This window comes from Mesoplodon densirostris, chromosome 19 (genome assembly GCF_025265405.1).
Source record: "Mesoplodon densirostris isolate mMesDen1 chromosome 19, mMesDen1 primary haplotype, whole genome shotgun sequence".
Classification (NCBI taxonomy): domain Eukaryota; kingdom Metazoa; phylum Chordata; class Mammalia; order Artiodactyla; family Ziphiidae; genus Mesoplodon; species Mesoplodon densirostris.
The window spans coordinates 60,221,651-60,244,044 of NC_082679.1; the positions used below are offsets into that span (position 1 = coordinate 60,221,651).

Genomic DNA, 22,394 nt, shown 5'->3' on the forward strand with positions numbered 1-22,394 from the left:
ACAGCCTCTGGTTACCTGTTATGGGTCACACCTTAGTTTTCTATAGAGCTGACAAAGCTGAGGTCAGACTGGAATATTGCCCTTGGGAACAACCAACAACTGGCCCACTGGGGGCACTAAGGCACAGCCCCCTGACTCTGTTAGGCTCATCTCTAAAGGGCCACTCTCGCCTCAGAGCTCTCCTGGGATTGGCTGAGTCCTCTGCTGCAACTGCAAAGTCATCCACCTCACCCTCTGCCAGTCTTGTTTTCCTCCCTCTTGCAGTGGTTGTGGTGAGAACACTCCCCAGTCAGCCCCCTGCACAAATTTCCATCTCAGCACCTATTCCAGGGAAACCAGTCTGTCTCACATTGGTGATTAAATGCTCCACCTGTCACTTTTGCTCCCAGCTCATTTGCTAGAACTAGTCACATGGCTCCACGGCAAGCACAAGGGGGCCAGCAAGTGCAACCCTGCAAAAAATGGGGAAAACTGGACCTATTTGGTGAGTGGCAGTAAGGGAGGTGGGATGGGAAGACCACAGGAAAAGCTGCCAGAACTATAAAGTAATCAATAATACTGCTCTGCGCCTTAGACAAGGCAGCCTTGGACACACCATACCCTTAGGAGTGCTTCTCTACCCAGGTGGCTGCTTGTGGAAAAGTGGCTGGAACATCATCTTACTGCCCTCTTCACCCCCTATCGTGGTTGATCATCTCCCAAGATGTCCTCTGCTCTCTCTCTGTCTCCACGTCTGCTAAATCCATGGGCTTAGCTCAGTTGACCTCTGATTGACAAGATGGCTGCTACCCTGGAATGGAGAAAAATTAGGGTATTTCAGGATGCCTTGATCTGAAGTCTCTGACTTCAAAGTACCTTGTTTTACTCTTAATGGTGGGTAATGTGGATATGGATCTCTACACACATGGGTTCCAAGCTGGGACAGTCAGATCATCTGTCAAACGTTGCCTGCACTTCTCAGAGACTCAGAGGTGGATGCCTACCTAGGCAAGAGAACAGTGGAAAGCTGAAGAGACTGGAAGAAGCAGCAGCATCCACCTTTCCTGGGCTCTTCTGGGGGCTGTTTGGCCAACATTGCCATCTGTTGGGCTAGTGCTGGCTAATGCAGCCAGGTGGTCAGATGGCGTTGCATCTTCATCAGATGCAATGACCGAACTGCTGACAATGAAGGAATTTTTAAAAGTGCATTAGTTTGCATTTAATGAGTGGTTATTCTATCACTTAATCCTCACCGCAAACGCGTGAGTTCAGTACAATTTATATTTTCATTTAACCAGTGGTCAAACAGAGGCACAGGGAGTGAGAAACTTACTAGTCAGTAGCAGAGCTGGGGGTTAAGCTTACGCAATGTGGCTCCAGATTTTTTGCCCCACCCCACCCTCTGCTACTTCTTGATTAAGTCTAGACATCTGTTTAACACACACTAATGATTGTCTCCATGTTTCAGGCCCTGTGCCAGATGCTGGGAATATAGCCCAACCCACTGGATCTCGGCATGGTCCATTGCACAGTGTCCTGCTATATTAGATGTCACATCATACAGTTAGTCCAGTATTTACTGCTGGGGAAATTATGTCAGAAGATATTTGTATACTTGTATCTACAAGAACTATGTAATTTAAATGTTTCTCTTATTGCTTTGGCCACCAGGAAGCTCAGATCCAAATCAGAGGAAATATGTTAGCGTTTGGGTTTAGTATTTCAGTTTTCTGAATTTTTCCTCCTGTCCCAGATTTTTTATTTTTCTTGCATAAATTCTATTGAAAAATTGTCCTTTATTATAAAACACCTTAAATTTTTTTAGAAGGAGGCTGCATGGAAATGAGAAAGTAAGGTCTTTACTGCATATTCTTAAACTCCTACTGGGAAAGTTAGACCTAGATAGCCCTCTTACCCTCATTCCCATAGCACCCCACTTATAAAATCCCTTGAACAGTAGTTACTGCTGTTCCCAATCCCTGGAGATAGCTAGAAGCTTCTAAAAGAACACATCCAGAGAGAGAGAAAAAAAGTTTCCTCAAATCATGGCCTCAACTTTGGTGCCAGGTGCACATTTCTGGAGTAGGCGGCCAGTCAGACTCTCACCTGAGCAGTTAATAAAATCTATTGCCCCTTGATGGATTTTTTTCTGCAAGCTAGAATTGATCTGTCGTCTTTGTGATTTGTGAGATGGCAGGGAAACACCAAACACCATCATGACTTGGGCCACACTGAAAAAAAAAAAGAAAGAAAGAAAAAGAAAAAAAAAAAATCCACCGCCAAGTCTTTCCTGGCGTAGAAAGGGCTGGAACTGCTGGGGTCATTTTATTTGATTTATTGGAAATAAAGTGGATCTTATTAAAATTTTAATAAAGAGAATCTTTTGCACTGGGCTGGAAGTGGCCGCCAGTACCCGATGGAATTCCATTCTTTGGAAAAGTGGCATTAGCTGGCGTTGCCCAGCGTGATTTGTGGGGCTGGGCCCCAACAGTCCAAAAAAGCGAACGGGCCGCCTCCTCCGAGGGGCTCGCTCTGCGCGAGGTGCTCGCCCCGTATCTGCCATGCAAAAACGAGGGAGCTTTATGAAGGAATCCGTCTTGTAAAGCCATTGGTCCTGGTCATCAGCCTCTACCCAATGCTTTCGTGATGCTGCCGCTGATCTATTTGGGAAGTTGGCTGGCTGGCGAGGCAGAGCCTCTCCTCAAAGCCTGGCTCCCACGGAAAATATGCTCAGTGCAGCCGCGTGCATGAATGAAAACGCCGCCAGGCGCTTCTAGTTGGGCAAAATGCAGCCGACAACTCCGCTCGTCCTGTGCGTTCTCCTGTCCCAGGTAGGGAAGAGAGGCTGCTGGGCGCACCCCGCTCCCCGTTTCTGCCTTCCGATTGCCTGGTGCGGGCTGGGCGACGGGGTTTTCGGGGGGTCGGGGGACTCCGGGCGCGGCGGCGAAGACAGCTCGGGGCTCAGAAGGGAGGTCATTCCCAGCCCCTGAGATCCTGGGGGGCGAGGGGGTGGGCCTGGTTTCCCACTCCGGGTTGTGTGTGTATATGTTCGGGAGATGTGGAGAGAGCTCCGAGTCCTTTTTTTTTTTTTGCAAGCAGGGGCGACATTCTCGCCTACATCAAGTGGGGTAACTTTGATTAGCCTCCTCCGGAGGCTCACGCATCAGAGACTCAGCTGGTAGCGACTCCAAGGAGTCGTGGTTTCCCCCAACCCAGCGCCGATCGGGGAAGCGCAGCTCGGGTCCGGATTGCGGGCTGCCGGGCTGGAGAGGCCGGCCTGGCATCGCCGACTTCCCGGGGCGCCCGGGCCCCCTCGCCCAGCCCGGCGGCGCGCTGGAAGGCGCCTCGGGCCAGCCGAACGCCGCAGCCCGGCTGCCGCTGTCGCTCAAAGGCGCCGGCCGCGCCCGCATTGGGGTCCCTTCCCTCCCTGACCTCGGGCCCGGAAGGGCCTGAGCGCGTACCCTCGCCCAGGCGCCAGGCCCACCCGCCCCCGAGCCCCCTTTGTCTGGCCCACTGGAGCTCCGGCCCTGAGCCCTTAATGCCGCTTCTGCTGTGTTCCCCGGCGGGCGCAGAGCGCGGAGAAAAGTTCAAGCCTTGCCCACCGGGCTGCAGCTGCCTGTTAACCCTCAGAGCGCTGAGGCGAGAGGGAAGGGCCTGCGACCCGGGAGAGGGGGCGATGGAGACGTGGTCCTTAAGCAGCCATCTCTGCATCTCGGAGATCTCAGGAAGTTTGTGGGCAGGAAAGCAGTACTCTCAGGAGGCCAGACTGGAGGTGCCGGCTAGCGGCAGGCTCAGCCCCGCTCGGGGGCCTGTTTTCCGAGAGCGCTGTTACCCAGTCCCCCTGGCCTTCCTGGCAGCCTATGGGACTTGGCATGAGCTGGCAGGCTACAAGTGGGTGGGTGAGTGAGATCAAGGCAGGGCCAGGCGGAGAGGAGGGAAGGAGACAGGGAGTGCCTTGGGGTACTGGAAATGGGTGTTGAGTTCCTGGCCAGGACTCCTGGATGCCAGGGCAAGAGGCACATGTGTGGGTGTTTGAGTGGGGTGAGAGGGAGGGTGAGGCAGCTGGAGTCCCAGGCAGGGGCTGGCTGGGATGCAGAGATGCAATGCAGCCTTCTAAGGGGAGACCACTGATGCATCAGTGTTGGGGTTAGACTTTGGAAATGGGTCAGTGTCCCAGGAAGCAGTAACCATGGTAATGACTCAAAGTTGGGTGTGAGGGTGGATGATAGTGCTTGGGGGCAGAGTCGGGTGCCTGGCTGCTGAGCCCCCTCCCAACTCATGCCTTCTTTCTTCCCTGGATACACAGCCCCCATTCATCACTGCCCAGTCATACTCTTCTTCTACTAGGGCTTTGGGCTGATTCTCTTGGGGTCCCTGTAGCTTTAAGTTCTGCCACAAATCCTATGCCTGTCTGTGAGCCAGCTTTCTAGACTTTGTGAACTCTATCCCTGAGGTAGTGTGTGTGTGTATGTGTATATATATCTATATATCTATAGATATATATATCCCAATTTAGCAGGGTGGTTCAGAGCATGCCTCTGATTCAGACAGATCCTCTCTGCCATATGCTATTGGTACCACCTGGGCAACTTGCTTAACCTCTCTGAGCTTCCAGATTCTCTGTGGTGAAGTCATTTTATCACCTTCCTAGGATTGCTAGGCAGATTGGATTGCATTCAACGGCATGTCCTAGGTAATGCATTTAGCACAAGGCCTAGCACTCTGGGAGCTTGAGATGTCTGGGAGCACTTACCACTACCTTACCCAGGCCTTTACAGTCCTTTTCTCTGTGGGCATGCTTTGACCTCAGTGTGGATTCCAGGGTTTGGCCGAAGTTTTGTCTTCCTTCGAGCAAATCAGACCACATGACGGCACCCAGCAATTCCTATGCACTAGGGGCTTACATAATGCCTTTTGCAAAGCAATTGGTGTCTCCTCTCCCAGGGCCTGACTGACACAGGTGGCTTCTGAAGGCTGTCAGCTCTCTCAGTTTCTTTAGGATGGGGGAGCAGAGGTTTTATGAAGAATTTAATTGCCTGCCCTAAGAGGCTTATTTCTCTCTTAGATTGTAATTCATAATCAGAGCAAATGTCCACATTAGCACAGCAATTGATATCCTGGTAGCAATAGCACCTTGCAGGGAAATCATTTGGGTGCAAATCAGTTAAGTGGCAAGAGGTTCAAGTGCAGAGCTCTGTGTGCCATAGCAAAAGGAGGGGAGAGTCTTGGAGCCTTTGAGTCAACAAGCAAAAACAAAACTTTCCTGAGGCAGAGAGAAAACAGAGGAAAGGGGAAAAACAATGTAATAAAGCAAATTAGTCACTTGGCCTTAGTATTGTTCAGGCAAGTATGTGTGTGTTTTTCTACCACAGTTGTAATACTCTGGGTCTGGCTTTGGAAGCCATCAATCTCTGTAAGTTTATCGGCTAGGTTGCTGTTTTAGGCATTTTGGAAGGGGGAAGAGGAATTCTAAGCAACAATGGCTGGAAGCTGGCAAAGCTGAGCAGTCACCTCTCTTCTCCCCTGGGGCATTTTGGGTAAGGCCTTACCAGAAGTGGCCTCTGGAATTTGGCTATGATAAATAATGAATGTGAAACAAATCAAGAGAGGACATGAGCTAGAAATTCCACTGTAAATATGATTCCCCCAGCCCAATTAGGGTATCACATCTAGGCAAAAGTTCTAACAACCAATGAGTAATCCCCCAAGAATTAGGATTTTAGGGAGTGGTTCAGGTTTGGAGAGCAGTCACTTGGGAGTGACTAAAAATGTTTCCACGGAATTCTGAGATGTTGATTTAAAATGGGGAGGTTTTTATTGGAGTCAGAATCTTGATTTTCAGGATTTTAAATGAGAATCAGTGTCTTCTAGTGCCCCTGCAACTTCATATATTGTATTTTAAGGGCAGTGTTTATTTGCAGAACCCTTTTGATGGGGAGGAAAGACTGAGAATTGCAGAGGGCATCTCTTGCTCTGAGATGGGTTCCACATGTGACAGCCTATAAGATTTCAAAAGCACTGGGGAAACAGAGATATGAGTGGGGAAAGGAACTGCAAAGTGGTAGCGTTCATATGTCTGAACAACTTTTTTAGCAAGTCCCCAAAGAGATTTAATAAACTGTAAGGCTGAATATGTGATCTGGAATTTATGTAATACCACAGTCTATATTAAAAGTCCCAACAGTCGTCTTAGCTAATATCTCCTGCTCTGCCTCCGTCCCTTCTTTTCTATCTTTAGCCCTTGGGCTTTCCATTAAATAAAATCTATTTTTTTTCTAGAAACATCCTCTATGTGTTACAGTGCCATTGCCCAACAAACCAATGTACCCAATAGCTGCATTATCTAAAAGTACCAGCATTTGGATGTTTATGTTGAATCTCAATCTGAAGTTCACTGTTGAGGTAAAAGTACAGCTGGGTTCTTGAGAATATCTTTCTTTCTTTACCTCCTTCCAAAAAGATAGTTGCTTGGGGAGTCCAGTTAATTTCTCTCTGGTGGAAGCTAAGGAAAAGGCCAGACTATGGATTCAATTCCCATCTGAATGACAGTAGCCAACAGTATTACATATTTCTGTGTGTGTGTATGTGTATGTGTGTGTTTATGTGTGTGTGTTCAGCTCTGTGTATTTTGATCTTGTTTTAATACCTGTTGAAAATTTTCTCCAGAAGAGGGCTCCATCCACAGCATTACAAAATTCTAAATCTACAGCTCATATTTTAAAGAACTTCAGTGTAGAAGCTCCATCAAAACCAAACTATTCTCCTTATTTTCAGTTATTTTCTACAAGCTCCCCTAAAGAGAAGTCCTGTCATTTTGCACTGAGTATCTTTCCTCCTTTTTTTCCCTATTGTAGTTGCTTCTGTTCTATTTTATTCTTCAACTATGTATCGCCTCTGAGTATTAGAGCAGGGAACATTTCAAAGGTAGACAATGCAGTATGATATGTGAGGAAGTTCTTTCCTGGCATTTGACTTCGGTCGGACCTGGTTTTACTCTTTAGGCAGCCAAACGGCAGGCACAGTTCTGCCTGTGAAAGGAGATAATCTTCCCCATTAGGTCACTACCCAGAAAAGTGAATCATTAGCCAGATGCACTCACCCTGCAACACCAGTTGAAAAGGAGAGGGAAATATCAGTCTGTCATCCAACTACAATAATCAGTTGGACAGAATCAATTGAGTGACCACTGGTTGTGGCATCGTTTCCACTTAGCTGTGGGCAAGGTACCCACACGCCTGGGAGAATCTGACCCTCCTGAAGGATGCTGCCAATACAGTTCCCTGCAGCTTGTCTCCTCTGCAGCCACCTGGGGAGCCCAGGCCTGGCTCCCTCTGTCTGAGCAGACTGTACAAATGATGACTGGCTGGGCTGTAGGACCCCCTGCACCGTCACCAGATATGAAGTAGTGGCTTTATTCTAGAGTTAGGGTGGAAAGTGCTTTCTTTCTCTACTGAGAGAAGCTTCTAAGGGTAGGCTAGGGAGGAGAAGAAATGACATTTCAAACTTGAAATGCAGTCTGAGCCAAGGCTCATGGAGATGAATGGGTCACCCTTTGGCATAGAAGGTTGAACCTCGAGATATCTACTTGGTGGTGCTGAAGCCCATTCATCCCAATTCTGCAACTCTAGATTCCAGGGAGAAGTTGCAAAGTAGAAGCCACAGGCCAACTGTAGCTCATGGATGTCTCTTGTTTGGCCCAAATGTTTTGAAAAGTAGGATCTTGTACATTAAAAAACAAAACAAGGGCTTCTCTGGTGGCGCAGTGGTTGAGAGTCCGCCTGCCGATGCAGGGGACGTGGGTTCGTGCCCCGGTCCAGGAAGATCCCACATGCCGTGGAGCGGCTGGGCCAGTGAACCATGGCCACTGAGCCTGCGCGTCCGGAGCCTGTGCTCCGCAATGGGAGAGGCCACAACAGTGAGAGGCCCGCGTACCGCAAAAAAAAAAAACAAACAGGTTTCTTGCATTTCTTAAAATGTCAGAAGGTCAGGCAGCCCTAGAGCCACATTCCTACAAGGCCACTCTTCCCTGGAGCTGAGTCACTACTGCCCCCTTTAGGACATCCCTCTGTAGTTTGCCACAATCCCCTCCACTCCCTACTGACCACCCAGCCCATTGTACTCATTTATTTTACCTACTTGCCCTTGTAGGCATTTCCATTGGGAACTTCTGGTTTTGCAGATTTTGAGCCTTGATCAAATTGATGTAGTCAGTTTTTCAGTGATAGGCTATTTGAAAAGGAAGGGACTAGCCCCTCTTTGATTGCTCTGATTGAACTACATGGACGTGAACTTCGGAAGAACATGACCAAGGGGACTGCACCTCCTCCCTGAGAACATTATTACCGTCAATGCCATTAGGTGACTAGGGCTACCCAGAGCAACACAACACCCAGGTCATTGTTTCATGTGGAATAGTTACACCCAGAGAAGTGACATACTGCAGTTTTGAGTCAGTCTGAGTGCTGGTACCAGAGTGTTGGTACACCTTAAACATTGTTATGCATCAGCAGCCAAGGGGCTCTGGGACCACTGGATAATATGTAGGCCCTAGTGCACTGAATGAAGTATTACAGCAAGGGCATCCCTGCCCTTGGAGCACAGTGACACCCTGGGCATTGCCATTCCAACAGTGTTGCTCACCCACAGCATGCATATCATCAGAACGTCATGACACCTTCCTGTCCTTAGTCCTGCAGGGGACTCTGGGAGAACTGATCTAACACTCAGAGCATTTATAACTTCAGGGTAATGTTAGCTTTGTAGCTTTGTTGTCTAGAGTGCTTTTATACACAGGACATTGTCACCTCTAGTGCCAACTGCAGTTTGTGTGATGTTTTTGTAACTGTTTTTAGCAGTTAACACCCACCACAGTCTACATGCAGTGCTAATGCTACAATTAATGTCCTCTGGCTCCATAAATACTAGACTAATCTGTCCACTCATCCCGTACCAGCAGGTAAGCCTCAGATAACTATTGTTTTCAGTGGCTACAGACCCCAAAGATCAGCGTAAATATAACTACATACATATACAAAAAAAAAGTGATTGTTTTTCTTCTGTCAGTTGCCAGCAGAAGTCAAATTCCTGAAAATTAGCCTAGCAATAGGCACGTTTTAACATGTCATGTCTCATTTCAAAGGCCCCAGTGAGTGTCACCCAATCTGCTACAGAAGCACAAAGCCCCTGTGTCTCCCAGCTGAGCGCAGGCTGGGCTGGGGTGGAGGGCAGCAGCTGCTCAGCCGAGAGCAGCCCTGCCACATGCCTGGGCAGGGCCAGGAAGTGAGCTCAGCCTCTGGAGGAGCCTGGGGACCCTGCAAGGAACGTGGCAGCCTCATTCCTGCCTTATGCAGCCTCTAGGCCAAAGTCTCTTTCCTCCAGGGTGGCAGGGAATTGCTTTTCCATGAGCTGCAGGAGATGGTGACTGCAAATGCCTGAAGCTCAAGCTATTGGGATAATCTCCCTGTCAAACAATGTGGGGTCTGCGGAGAGTTGCTGGACCCTGCCAGCAGAACCCATGGCTGACTCAGGCCACACAGGCCCCGCCTTCAACTGCTGTAAGCTGCGGGGCATCTGGGATCATCTAACTCAGGGTTTGCAAACTATGGCCTGTAGGCCAATTCCTGCCTGCAGCCTGTTTTTATAAATAGTTTTATTGGAACATAGCCATGCCCATTCATTTATATAATTGTCTATGGCTGTGCTTGTGCTATAACAACAGAGTTGACACCATATGGCCCACAAAGACTAAAATATTTACTATTTGGGCCTTTACAGAAAAATTTGCTGACTCCTGCTCTGGCTCAAAATTACAGCCAGAGAGACCGCAGAGAGCCTTGTCAAAGTGCAGAGAGACATTAGGGGTTTGTATTAGGAATTGTCCCTTCTATGCCCCAAGCACTCAAGCAACTTGACTTCAGGGAGATTCACCTGGGACCAAATGGATTCAATAAATACCTATTATATCCATAATACCTATTATATATACCTATTATATCCATGTGGGACCATGTGTGCTCAAGGTACAGCTGCTAGTAAGGCTGATTCAGTCTCTGTTCTCTTGGGGCTCAGACCCCAAGAGATCCCCTGGCAGGGGAGATCAATGTCAATTAATAAATAATTCAAAACAGAGACAACTGCTAGATGGAAGGAAATACAGTTGTGTGAGATCATGTCATTCTACATGTTTTGCTTGCCTGTGCCTTTTCTTTCTCCTCTACTAAAATATAGTTCCATTACAGCACGTGTTGTTGTCTGATTGAATCAGTTTTGTAGTCCCAGGGTCTAGAACAGAGCCTGGCATGTAGTAGGCCCTCAGTAAACATGAATGAATGAATGAATGGATGAATGAATGAATGAATATAAGAAAGGCATCAGATCCAGATGAAGGGTCTGGGAGGCTTCCCTGATAGCCTGCTGCTTGGGCCACAGTCTGGAGGAGCAGTGAGGCTTATGGACAAAGGAACACGAGGGTGTGGTGATGGGGGGAGCATTCCAGGCAGAAGGCCCAGCCTCGGGGAAGCCTGTGCAGGAGGAAACACCACACAACCCAGAGAGTGGTGTGAGGAACAGCCGGGGTTGCCAGAGCCGCTGGCACCTTGTCAGCCATCTCAAGGATTTTGGTGTTTGTCCTGGAGCAATGGGCAGTTACTGAAGGCAACTCGGGGAGGGTATACTGTGACAAGGCCAGATTTCTATTTTGAAAAGGTAATTTGGCTTCAGTGTAGTTAGTGGATGGAGCTGGATATGAATGGAAGGGAGAAGCCAGTCTAGGCTTGAGGCCATAGGAAGAGCAGGGACTCTTGTTGCTCTAGACTAGGGAGTGACAGTGCAGATGAGAGAAGTAGACACACCCTACTCAGAGCATCCAAGAGACATTTAGGGGAGAATTTGGCAGGGCTGGGTTTGAGATGGCAGGACAAGGGCTAGGGAGGTGTTAAAGATGCAAGCTTGAGTTCTGGCTCTTCCAGTTGGCAGAAAGCTGGAGCCACTTGCCCAAACAAGGAACCAGGTGTTCGACATCATAAACAGGGCCTGAGGGCTATTCCCATGGGGGTGTTAGCCAGGCTGCAGCAATGCTCCTCACGAGAGGCATCCAGGGCCCCAGTTACGCTAATGTCCGCAGACCAATCCATGCTTGCATCTGGGATGGGCACTGTGGGGCCTGGCAATGCCCTTGACTAGAGTGACTGATCTGTAGCCTTTATAATTAACCAATCTCTGAGGCTTTTCATGCAAAAGATATTTGAGAGAAACATGGCTAAGCCCTTTAATTGTTTCTTGAAAGTTCAATCAGCAGCACTAGAAATATTTCTTACATGAAGCAAATAATGATCTACTATTTTCAGCAATCACTTTGCGAATGCTAACAAACCTTCATTTCAGCATCCTAGATATAGCCTTGGTGATGTTTATGTTTCTAGGTATAGTAATCTTCTTCAGCTGGGTTCCAGGCAGTGGTATGCTGCTAAATGTTTAACAACTGCTTTCTCTCTAAAAAAAAAAAAAAAAAAAAAAAAAAAAAGCAGCACAGGTACGTTATCCTCAGAAGGTGAGGGATGTACAGTTGTCCACTTGCTAAGTATTTACTGAATCATTTGGGGAGTTCATAGGTAAACAAGATGGACATGGACATGGAAACTGTTCTCATAGTCTTGTGGTCTACTGAGGGCAGCCAATAAGGAACAAGAAAGTAAATAGCTGAAATATACACATTTGGTAATTATTACAATAGGAAACAATAGGGGCTAAGATAGTATTGAAGGGGTGAGGCTGCTGTGCTCTCTCTCCTTTCCTTCCATCTTTCCTCCTACCCTCCCTCTGTTCCTCCTCTTCCCACAATTTTTGATATCTAGCAAGTGCCAAGCATTCTGCTAATTTGGGGATCCGGAGATGAGTACAACACAGTCCTGGTCCTCAATAGGGGACGTGCTGGAGGTGAATCAGGGCCTCTGGTCTCCTGGGACCCAGAGGAGCTAGTGTCTTAGTTTATGAGGATCAGGGAGACTTCTGAGACTTTGAGAAGTGAATTTGAATTCTGACCCAGCCTTTTGCATGCTGTGTGACCTCTGATAAGTTACCTTTTTTCCCTCTTCTTCTGCTTCCTCCTGTGTCTAAACAAAAGGAGAGGCTACACCTCTCTACACCTGCTTAGCAGGTGAGTATTAAATAAGTGTATGCTTATGGCTTCATCACATGATTGCCAATGCTAGGAGCTTAAAGAACACTGGTTACATTAACTTTTATACTCCATGCTGCAAAGCAGTTTATGGCTTGAAGGTACCATGGGGCCCTGGACTTGAGCATCTGACTAACTTAGAGGGGAAAAATACTTGTGTCCTTAAAATTGTACGGACATTAAAAAAATAAAGTTTGCTCCCCAGAGAAGGATTTGCCAATTCTCATATTGGTAGCTCCCCAGTGATCATTCTCCTGGAGATTTTATGCTTCATAAAATTTTTTGATCTGGTGGGATTGTATCTTTTAGATGTATCTTCCCAGCAGCTGTTCCCAGGAGGCTTTATCAGGGCAGTATGTACGTGGGTATGCTTGCCAACACCATGAGCACTTATGATTATTATTATTATTTAAAATAAATCAAAATTACTGTAGTAAACTTATTGTATAATTTACTGCTAAGTGCCAGTTGCATATATTATCTCAAGTTCTCACTGCAACCCTTAGGGACAACTATTCTTTTTTTTTTTTTTAAACATCGTTATTGGAGTATAATTGCTTTACAATGGTGTGTTAGTTTCTGCTTTATAACAAAGTGAATCAGTTATACATATACATATGTTCCCATATCTCTTCCCTCTTGCATCTCCCTCCCTCCCACCCCTCTAGGTGGTCACAAAGCACCAAGCTGATCTCCCTGTGCTATGCGGCTGCTTCCCACTAGCTATCTATTTTACGTTTGGTAGTGTATATAACAGGGACAACTATTCTTGTCTCCATTTTTATCTATGATGAAAAGAAGTTCAGAGTGGATGAGTCATCTGCCTAAGGCTACACAGCCACTAAGAACTGGGATCAGGGTTTGAACCCATGCATTTCTGATTTCTGGGCATGTGAGTTTTCCTCCATATTTCCCTGGTATATAAAAAATTGCTCCCTTGTCCCCTCAAATGATGTAAGAATTCTCTTCCTTGACTATTTTGTTCTCTGGCTCTCTTGGAGTCAAAATAGCTGCCTGGAATGACCTCATTTTTGAACTCCTGGTCTCTAAAAGTAGGCGTGGGATCTAGACCTCCTCTCTGGGTTATTGGTTACAACCTTCAGAACAGGGTTAGCTCAGGGTTATTTTGTATTCTTTATCCCTGAGTCCTTGTGTTTGACCAGGGACAAACAAGCTACCCACACCACATGCTTCCCCCAGCAAGAACAGTCCTCCCAGTGAGAACAGCCACGCAGAGGCCAGGACCCAGCTTGGGTGTGGCTCCTCTAAAGCTTCCAACGTGCAGGTAAATTCTCTGGCCGTTTCCTGCCTGCTGCTGAGCCCTGAAGCTGGATGGCATCCCTCCCTGGGAATGCCAAGGAACTCCACTGTCCAAGCCAGTGTCTCCTGAGTGCCACTGTCTACAATACTGTTTTCCCCAATCTACAGGAAAATGAGAAATACACAGCCTGTATCTATATCCAGACACTCAGATCTACAGTGAGTTACAATTGGGCTGAATCTAACCTGAAGTTTAGTTGTGTTTTACTAGATGAGGTTTCTTTTTTTCCTTTTAATTCAATTTAAGGACCTTTAGTCAGGGTAGCCACTAATTCAGTGAACATTTGTTGAGTGCCTGTTATGTGCCTGGCACCGTTTCATGTCCTGGAGATAGAGTAGGGAGCATTCACAGAGCCCCTGTGCTGGCAGATACACACACTCCCCCTTTGCCCCAGTCCTCACCACCCACACAGTGACCTTGCCTTTCTGCCTCTCTCAGGATGTATCTGTGCCCCAATCTATTCACTCCGCATTTGATTAAGTCATTCATTTAACCAATATTTACCGACCAATGACCATATCTCAAGCAGGGTGCTTGACACTGGGTGAGCAGCAGTGATTAAGAAAGACAAGATTGCCTGCCCTCATGGAGTCTACGTTCTCATAAGGGAGAAAGAGAGTAAACAACAAAAATAAGTAAATATGATAATTTTGGAAAATGATAGTGCTCTGAAAAAAATTTTAAATGGGATAGGCAGTTGTTCTGAGCTTGTCCACTACTCTCTTTGGGGATGGAATGTTCATTGTTCTGATGCAATGACCATTCTACTTTTTAGGGTTAAAATGTCCTATAATTTGTGAAATGAAGTTGGTTAATACATAGAGGGCAATTTTGTCCTTAGTGTTAAAGTGTTATTGGCAAACCTTTGTCCATTCTCTATTTTTTGTTTTTCTTAAAATTTTGCTTTTGGGAATCCAAAACTATGGCAGCCAATGACTTAAACCACAGGTAGGTAATCTTTTTCTGTAAAGGGCTATGGAGTAAATATATGGTCTCTCTTGCAACTACTCAATGCTATCAATGTAGCATAAAAGTAACAACAGACAATATGTAAACAAATGGGCAGGGCTGTGTTCCAATAAAATTTATTTACAAAAACAGGCAGAGCTGGATTTGGCCCTCAGGCTGTAGTTTGCTGATCCCTCATCTAAACCATTAGCCACCTCACTAGCTGGTCAAATTGGAATAGGGCAGAGGCCAGGGACAGAGACCAGAACTTTTTCTTTGTTCTCTTGTCTTCATGAGAACTGCGGTACTTCTTTAGGACCACATGTCACTGGGATTCTGCGTTAACTTAGATCCAGGTAAAGATGCTGGTAGTCAACTATGGAACGTAATTCTTAGGCCAGCTCTAAAAGGTATAATAATTTAGCTTTTATATTAATTATCTGGACTACAATTCTTAAGGCTTTCTCACCACCCAAAGGTATGTTGGTGCTAAACCCTGTATCTTGGATTGAGTTCTCCCAAACGGTGATGGAGGCACAGGCTTGTATGCAGGGAGCTGATGTGAGAGATGATTCCAGTTCACAGACATGAGGACTGTAAAACAAGAAAGAAGGAAAGCCAATAAAAAGTGTATCTTTGAGCTGGTTATTGTCATGGGCAATGGAGGCTCACTCCTGCTGGGGGCCCTTGGAAGAACTGTGTAAAACTCGCTTCAGAATGGTCCCTCTGCAGGATAGGAGGCTGGAGGATACATCTACCTATGCCCACCTTCCATTGGTCAAGGGTGGCCTCTGGTGCCATTATTTCCTCTGTGATTCCCTGCTGAGCCTTTGTGACCCTGGGGGCAACCATGGTTTTAGAAAAGTTCTGAGCAGAAAAATGAAGAGGCATGACAGGTGCTTGGATGGGCGGTGTATGCCCTGAGTAGAACATGAGTATATAAGGGATTCCAGTTGCCACCATTATGTGTTACTGGAAACTTCCTCAGTAGAGTTAATGGTAAAGGAAATAGTTGTGGTGGTGGTTTTTATAAACCCTCCAAATTCAGTTTAGCACCCACCTGCAAATATGCGCTTTCCCACTAGATGGTACCAGTATGCCAAAGCCCTGGAATGCTACCTTAGGGCCTCATTTTTGAGGAATACTTTCCCTCTACTTTTGAACAATTTAGGAATAAACGAGTTGAGATTGGAGGAACAGACTGTGGGTGTTTCAGGAACAGAAGACGGAAGAAAAGTGGAGTTTGTCTAAATAATTACCCTCATTCATTCATTCACCAACACATCTTACTGACAACCTTCTAAGTGCTTACTCTCTTCTTGGCCCTGGGAATCCAGAAGTGAACAGTGTACACAAAGTCCCTGCCATGGTGAGCTTCCATACCGGTTGTGGGAGAGACTAAAAAATGAATGGGTAGATACAGGATGTCTATCAGATGGTGCTGTGTGCTCTGGAGAATGACAGAGCAGGCAAAGGGATGGATGGGGACAGGGAAAAGCAGAGCCCTTCTCATATCTTCCTGTCCTGTCTGCTGGTAGGGTGAGAGATTATTTCCATCTATTTCCGAAACCCAGTTCTGCCACTCACCAACCTCTTATGAGTATGTTTATGTGGTTTATTTTCAAAATGAGACTGTGAACCTGTGGAGGGCGGAAGCGGTGCTTCGCAAACGGGCGTTGACCAGCTGGAACCTACTTCAGCCTAACGCCCAACTCCACCAACTACTTGTTGGCCGATTTCATTTATCTGGAATCATTGTGAATTATTGTTGTTGACACATAATAGAGTCACGTTTTACTCAAGGGTTAGATTATAAAGTCAAGGTTTCAGGCAAACAGAGTCGTCATTAACCCTGAGATCTCTAAGTTGCCCATTAAATTGCAGTGTGTTTGGTTCTGTGTGTACAACCTTGTACTGTAATCAATATGTAACAATGTATAATGCATGCAGTGATGTACAGTGCATAATAAAAATATATGCAAGGTATAATTTTATAGCATTTAATTGCAGTATTTAAATTGTTCTTTTTCCTTCTCTTTTTGGTGGAAGAGCTAGATTTCCATTAGTTAAATGTGCATATGATAAGACTTTGTGTTCATTTAAACTGGTTTCCTAATCATGTAATCCCCACCAGGCTGTGCATGGGGGAGGGCAAGAGCTATGTTCTTTGTGCTCTATTCATCTTTGGGCTCCACCACCAGTCGCGTGCTTTGGGGCCGAGGAACAGCAGACTAGTCATATCAGTAGTAGTGGCCGTAATGGAGGCTGACGTCTTAGTAGCGCTTACTATGAGCTGGGCCCCATGTGAGTACTTTAGTTGTATTAATTAGTATATTCAGTCCTGCTAATAACTCTGTGGTGTATCTAGTATGATTTTAATTCCATTTTACAGATGGAGAAATTCCAGGAGAACTTGATAAAGGTCACGCAGTTTTTTAGCTCTGGGGCTGAGATTCAAACTTGGGCAGTCCCAGACACAAAAGGCCACGTGTTGTAGGACTCCATGACATGGAAAGAACTGCCCAGAACAGGTAGATCCATATAGACTAGAAGTAGATGAGTGGCTGCCTAGGGCTGGCTGGAGGACGTAGGGAGTGGGGAGTGACTGTTAATGGGTATGGGGTTTCTTTTGGGGGTGATGGAAATGTTCTGGAACTAGATAGTGGTGATGGTTGCACAACTCTGTGACAGGGTAAACTTTATAGTATGTGTATTATGTCTCAATAAAGCTGTCATTAAGCGGGAAAACAAGCAGACCTCAGGCAGTCCAACCTCTGGGTTCCTGCAAGTGCCGCCCCTGAGCACACACAACCTATCCTACAGGCACTCACCACTTGCTAATGGCATCCTGCTTATTTTACTTATGCTAACTTGACTATTCCTTAAAAGAGCCCTATTGTCTGCCCCATTTCAGAGATCAGAAAACTGAGGCAGAAGGATACTGAGAAACTTGGGGCTGGCAAGCGACCCAGGGGGTTCTGGGCCCAAATCATCCTTTGACTGCTACACTGGTTTTCACACGTTTTACTAATTGAAAGCAATAGTGATTCAGGGTTGCAGGTAGCTTTAGCCCATTAGAAATAAAGCAATGGTTCCTTGCTTTTGTTTTGCTGATTTCCAAAGTGGATTAAGATCCATCTTTGTCTCACTGGTTAGTATGCCCATCTGGCCCGCTTGTCTCTGGTGTAGGGTCCTGACAGTAAGATCCAGAAACTATAGGAGAAGGAGGTGTGTTAGAGTGGCTGACTTTAAAAAGTAATAAGCATACATGGCTCAGGAAGAGAGAGGGAGAGAAGAGAGGGAGGGGAAAAGAGGGAAAAGCGGGAGAGAGGGAGAGGGAGAGAGGTAGGGAGAGGAGTGAAAGAGGGTGAGGGAAAGAACTGAACTGGCATGCTGTCGTACTCCAGTTGATACCCAATTGCTGAAAGGATTTACCCAAATTAACAAGAATGTTTGGCACCCCTCGGCTGGTTCAGTTAAAGATTTCCAACGCTGGTAAAGAGAAGGCAACCTAAGGTCTAAGGTACTCATCATAGTCTAAATCAACGACCTGCTCCCCATCCCAAGCACACTCCCCCATCAGCACCTGCCACCTATCCAAGACCTTCTTTGATTCCCAGGCTCCCTAAACATGTATGTTACTCCTCTCTGCCCTTAACCTTGGGTTGCTGATTTGTAATTCTCTTTCATGTTTAATATTCAGAGTGACAAAGCCCTTAGTCATGCACAGTGCAACAGGAAAGAGCAGCAGGGCTCGCCCCCCGACCAGCCCAGGATGCCTGTTTGGGGTCCTGGGAAGCGAGGATTTATAAAGCCACAGCTAAGAGACTGTAAATACCTTCCTGGGTCTCCAGTCTAGAGGAAAAGCCACAGTTTGGACTGGAACAGGAGCTGGGGATTGAAAGGGCTTTGGCTGAGACCTGGTCACCCACACAGCCAGCTCCCAGGTGACAGGGATTCTGCTGGGCTCCCTGTGATTCTTAAAGCCTTCCCCAGTGACAACAGGGGATCATACAAAGCCACATGAGTGTCTGATTCAGCCCTCTCCCATCATTTCTCCAGTGCACTGTCTTGCAAAGTGTATTGCGAAGAGGTACTGGTTCCATGGGTGGTTAATAAGGGTTCTGGAAAACATAGGTTTGCATATGCTAATATTTTGGGAAACTCTGAAGTTGCCCAGAGAAGTGAACCAGATTGTGTTTTGTTTTTCATGACTGAACATCCTTGAGACTTTAACGTGCATTTGAGTTTCAAAGAGATGCTCCCCAAGGCTGCATTACCAACGCTCTCCCCAAACTCCCAGGGGTAAGGGTATTCCTACATAGAGGACGTCATAAGATAGGGAGTCACAGGACTTGGGTGGGAAAACAAGCTGTGTGGACTCTGGGGTCTCAGAACTTGGGGCTTGACCTATAGGACCAGCAGTGTCAGCAACACCTGGGAGCTTTCAGAAATGCAAATTCTCTACCCAGGACCTACTGAGTCAGAGCTTCTGGGGCTGGACCTAGCAATCTGTGTCTTCATATGCCTGCCCTCCAGGGGATTTCGGTGCTCTCTGAGGTTTGCAAAGCTGCTGGTCCAGTGGGCTAGTGGGGAGAGAACTACCTGGTGTTCTTCTGGGTGAAGGAGGGAGACACAAAGCCAGGCCAGGAACGTGGCTCCCCCAAAGAAAGCAGAGATTACAAAATGAAGATCACCAAGACACAGGAGTAGGAGCTGAAAGCTCTGCTTGGTCCCATTATGGCCCTGGGTATCTACTTCTGTGAGGCCCTGAGCTGTGTTTGCAGGATGCCTTTGGGTCTGTCCACACAGGCAGACCAGAAGACTAGGGTGAGGACAGAGAGACAGTCTGTGTAGGGGAGGCAAAACCTTACCTCTACCCATGTTAGGTTTTTAGCTGGGGCTCTTTAAGAAAAAGACAGATTAACAAGAGAAAAACCAACAATTTGTTAACACATATAACTCATGTATACATGAGAGATACCCAGGGGAAAATGAGTAACTGTCAGAGGTGGCTTAGAACTCCAGTTTAAATACTGTCTTAAACTAAAGAGAAAGAACGGTATGTGGGAAGCTAGTTATGGGGAGGTAACCAGGAAAAAAGCAGGGTAAACAAGATTAAGATAGGTTATGCAGATTTAAGTCTGCCTTCTCCATTGATAAGGATCCAAAGATGTCTCCGGTGATTAACTTCTGTCCTTAGAGGTAGAGAGGGGAAGAAGGACTCCTTCGTAAAGTTTTGTCCTGCTTTAAGGCAAATAGCTGCACGGCAGTAAGCTTTTCTTGTAGCCACTTCTTCTCAGTTGCCTTTAGCTCAAAATAATCCTTATGCCAAACTGGTATATTTTGGGGTTGTATATTCTGCTACCCTTCATTTGATTTGGCAGACACCTCCTTTGATTTTATATGTATGTGTGTAATGTGTGTATGTGTATATATATGTATACATATATATGTATATATATCTACACACAGACATATATAACACAATACATAATATATATATACATGTATATACAGATGTATATACATACATAGCACATATACACAGAACGTATATATGCATATATAACATACATAAGTATACATATACACATGTGCACACATGTACATGATGTGTATATATATATCCACATGAATACATATAAATTTAAATATATTACATAAATATATATATTACACCTATTAAGCACTAGTCGCTCTTGGTACCTACTAAATTCTAGGCCCTCTAAGGTGAACCAGACAGACACAGATGCTGCAGATGCTAATTTTGAGGAGATTCGAGACATGAGGGAAGAATAATAAAAAGACAGTGACACTTCTGGGTCTATGAGAAGAGCTCAAGGCCAGCTAGGTCTACAGCCATTGGGTTTTGAAACCCACCCAGGATAATTCTTTGTGTACCCTTGTGACTCTGTGCTGATCCTTCTGATACCTGCCCATGATTCTTACTTGAGAAGTTCAGTCTACACCAGTGGTTCTCAGCCAGGGGCAGTTGTGCCCACCCAAGATCACGTGGTGATGTCTGGAGACATGTTTGGTTGTTAAAACTGGTGGAGAGGATACTATTGGCGTCTAGTGGATAGGAGGCAGGGATGTTGTTCAGTATTCTACAATGCACAGGATAGCCTTCTACCATAAAGAATTACTCTGGCACAACTGTCAATAGCGTGAGGTGAGAAAACCTGGTTTAAATGCAGAGCTTTATACTCCCCCAGAACACACAGGAATTTTTATCTCTACCCCATCTCATTATTACTAGAAAGTCAGAATCGAAACTTGGGTCTGTGAAAAAATAACTGGAAGCAAGCCCCAAACGTGTATAATTTTTCCAAAAGGTAAAACCGTGACTTTCAGGTAAATATGACCATTAATTCATTAGTTTATGAGGAAACCAGTCAGACCTGATGATAGTTTCAAAGGGTATTTAATAAGCTAGGGTATTTATGAGCAATTTAACAAAGAAATATTAGGAAGAGATTGTTCAGTTAGAAAAAGAACTAGTTAATGTGCAACACGCCTAAATTGTTGGGATTATCTGTTATGTTAGACAGAAGTTATTTGCATCTCCGCTTGGACAAAATCGACAAGTAACTGGCGACTTCTCTAAGTCTAGAGGCCTCGGTCAAGAGCAAGCAGTGAGAGGAGCTAAGAACGTGCTCCTAGACATCTTCCCACGGCCTTTGTCCCTGAATGATACTCAAAGGATTGCCATCAGTCATTTTGGTCTAGTTTACAAGCTTTGGATAATTTTTTCTGATGCCTCAAGCACATGACATTTAATTTACTAGTAAAGAAATGGTCTGTGAAACGTGGGGCAAAGAAATGGAGGTTGGTTGAGGGCTAGAAAGTGGTGGGAGGAAAGGTTATAGAAGGTCAAAGTGACAGTATTGCATAGATGCCATCCATTACCTGCCTTTGATGAAGTGTGCTCTGTGCTAGATGCTTTCTTTCAACCCTCTTAGGTAGGTCTTACTATCGTCCCCATCTACAGATGAGGAAAACGAGTCAGAGGGAGAGTCAGGAGTGTCAGTAGTGGACGTGGACAGAGTAAGAAGAAAATGGTACGAGATCCAGACCATAGGGGGAGAAACAGAATTTAGCCAGAGAAGGAAGGGAGGGTGTTATGAGCTGGAGGGAAGCCTAGTCCCAATCTGAGGTAGAAATACTTATAACATGTTCAGAGGGCAGTGAGGAGGCTATTCTGGGTGACAGTGAATATGTGAAATTAGATCAGTGCTACAGGAATGACAGCTGTTAGTAGTACCAGTGTTATTTTAGCCAAAGAATCCTACTGTCATTATAGGGCAGTGCCTGGCAGTACACTATGTGGGTTAAGAGCTCAGGCCTTGGGGGAAGGTGGAATTACAGTTTGAATCCCAGCTCTGTCACTGCAGGGCTGTGTGGCCATGGACAAGTTGCTTAACCTCTCTGTGCCTCAATTGCCAGATCTATGAAATGAGGGCAGTGATATCTACCTGATATGACTGGGATGGGAATTCAAGACAAACGTGTAAAATCTTGGTCTAGCAAGCAGCGAGACTTTGGAAAATGGAAGTTGGTTCTTCGAGGAGATGAATGGATAGGGTTTAGCATGGTTGTCAGTCATTTGCCTGTAAGTGTCACAGTCTCAGTCTGAGTTCCCTCAAAAGCAGATTCTGGGGCTTCCCTCGTGGTGCAGTGGTTAAGAATCCCCCTGACAATTCAGGGGACACGGGTTCCATCCCTGGTCTGGGAAGATCCCACATACCATGGAGCAGCTAAGCCCATGCGCCACAACTACTGAGCCTGCGCTCTAGAGCCTGTGAGCACAACTACTGAGCCCGCGTGCCGCAGCTACTGAAGCCCGTGCACCTAGAGCCCATGCTCCACAACAAGGGAAGCCATGGCAATGAGAAGCCCGCGCACCGCCACGAAGAGTAGCCTCCACTCACTGCAACTAGAGAAAAGCCCACACGTAGCAACAAAGAC

At 46.1% G+C, this 22,394-nt stretch overlaps 1 protein-coding gene across 2 annotated transcripts in view; it reads left to right on the forward strand.

The window, feature by feature from the left end:
• Positions 1–2,540: 2,540 nt before the first annotated feature.
• CDH13 (cadherin 13) overlaps positions 2,541–22,394 on the forward strand; it is a 1,057,374-nt gene continuing 1,037,520 nt past the window's right edge. The window contains exon 1 of one of the 2 annotated variants that reach the window (XM_060083564.1): positions 2,541–2,810. In XM_060083564.1, coding sequence (XP_059939547.1) covers positions 2,766–2,810 — 45 coding nt within the window. In that variant the 5' untranslated portion in view covers positions 2,541–2,765. The remainder of the gene's footprint in view (positions 2,811–22,394) is intronic. The other variant, XM_060083563.1, reaches the window with a different exon arrangement.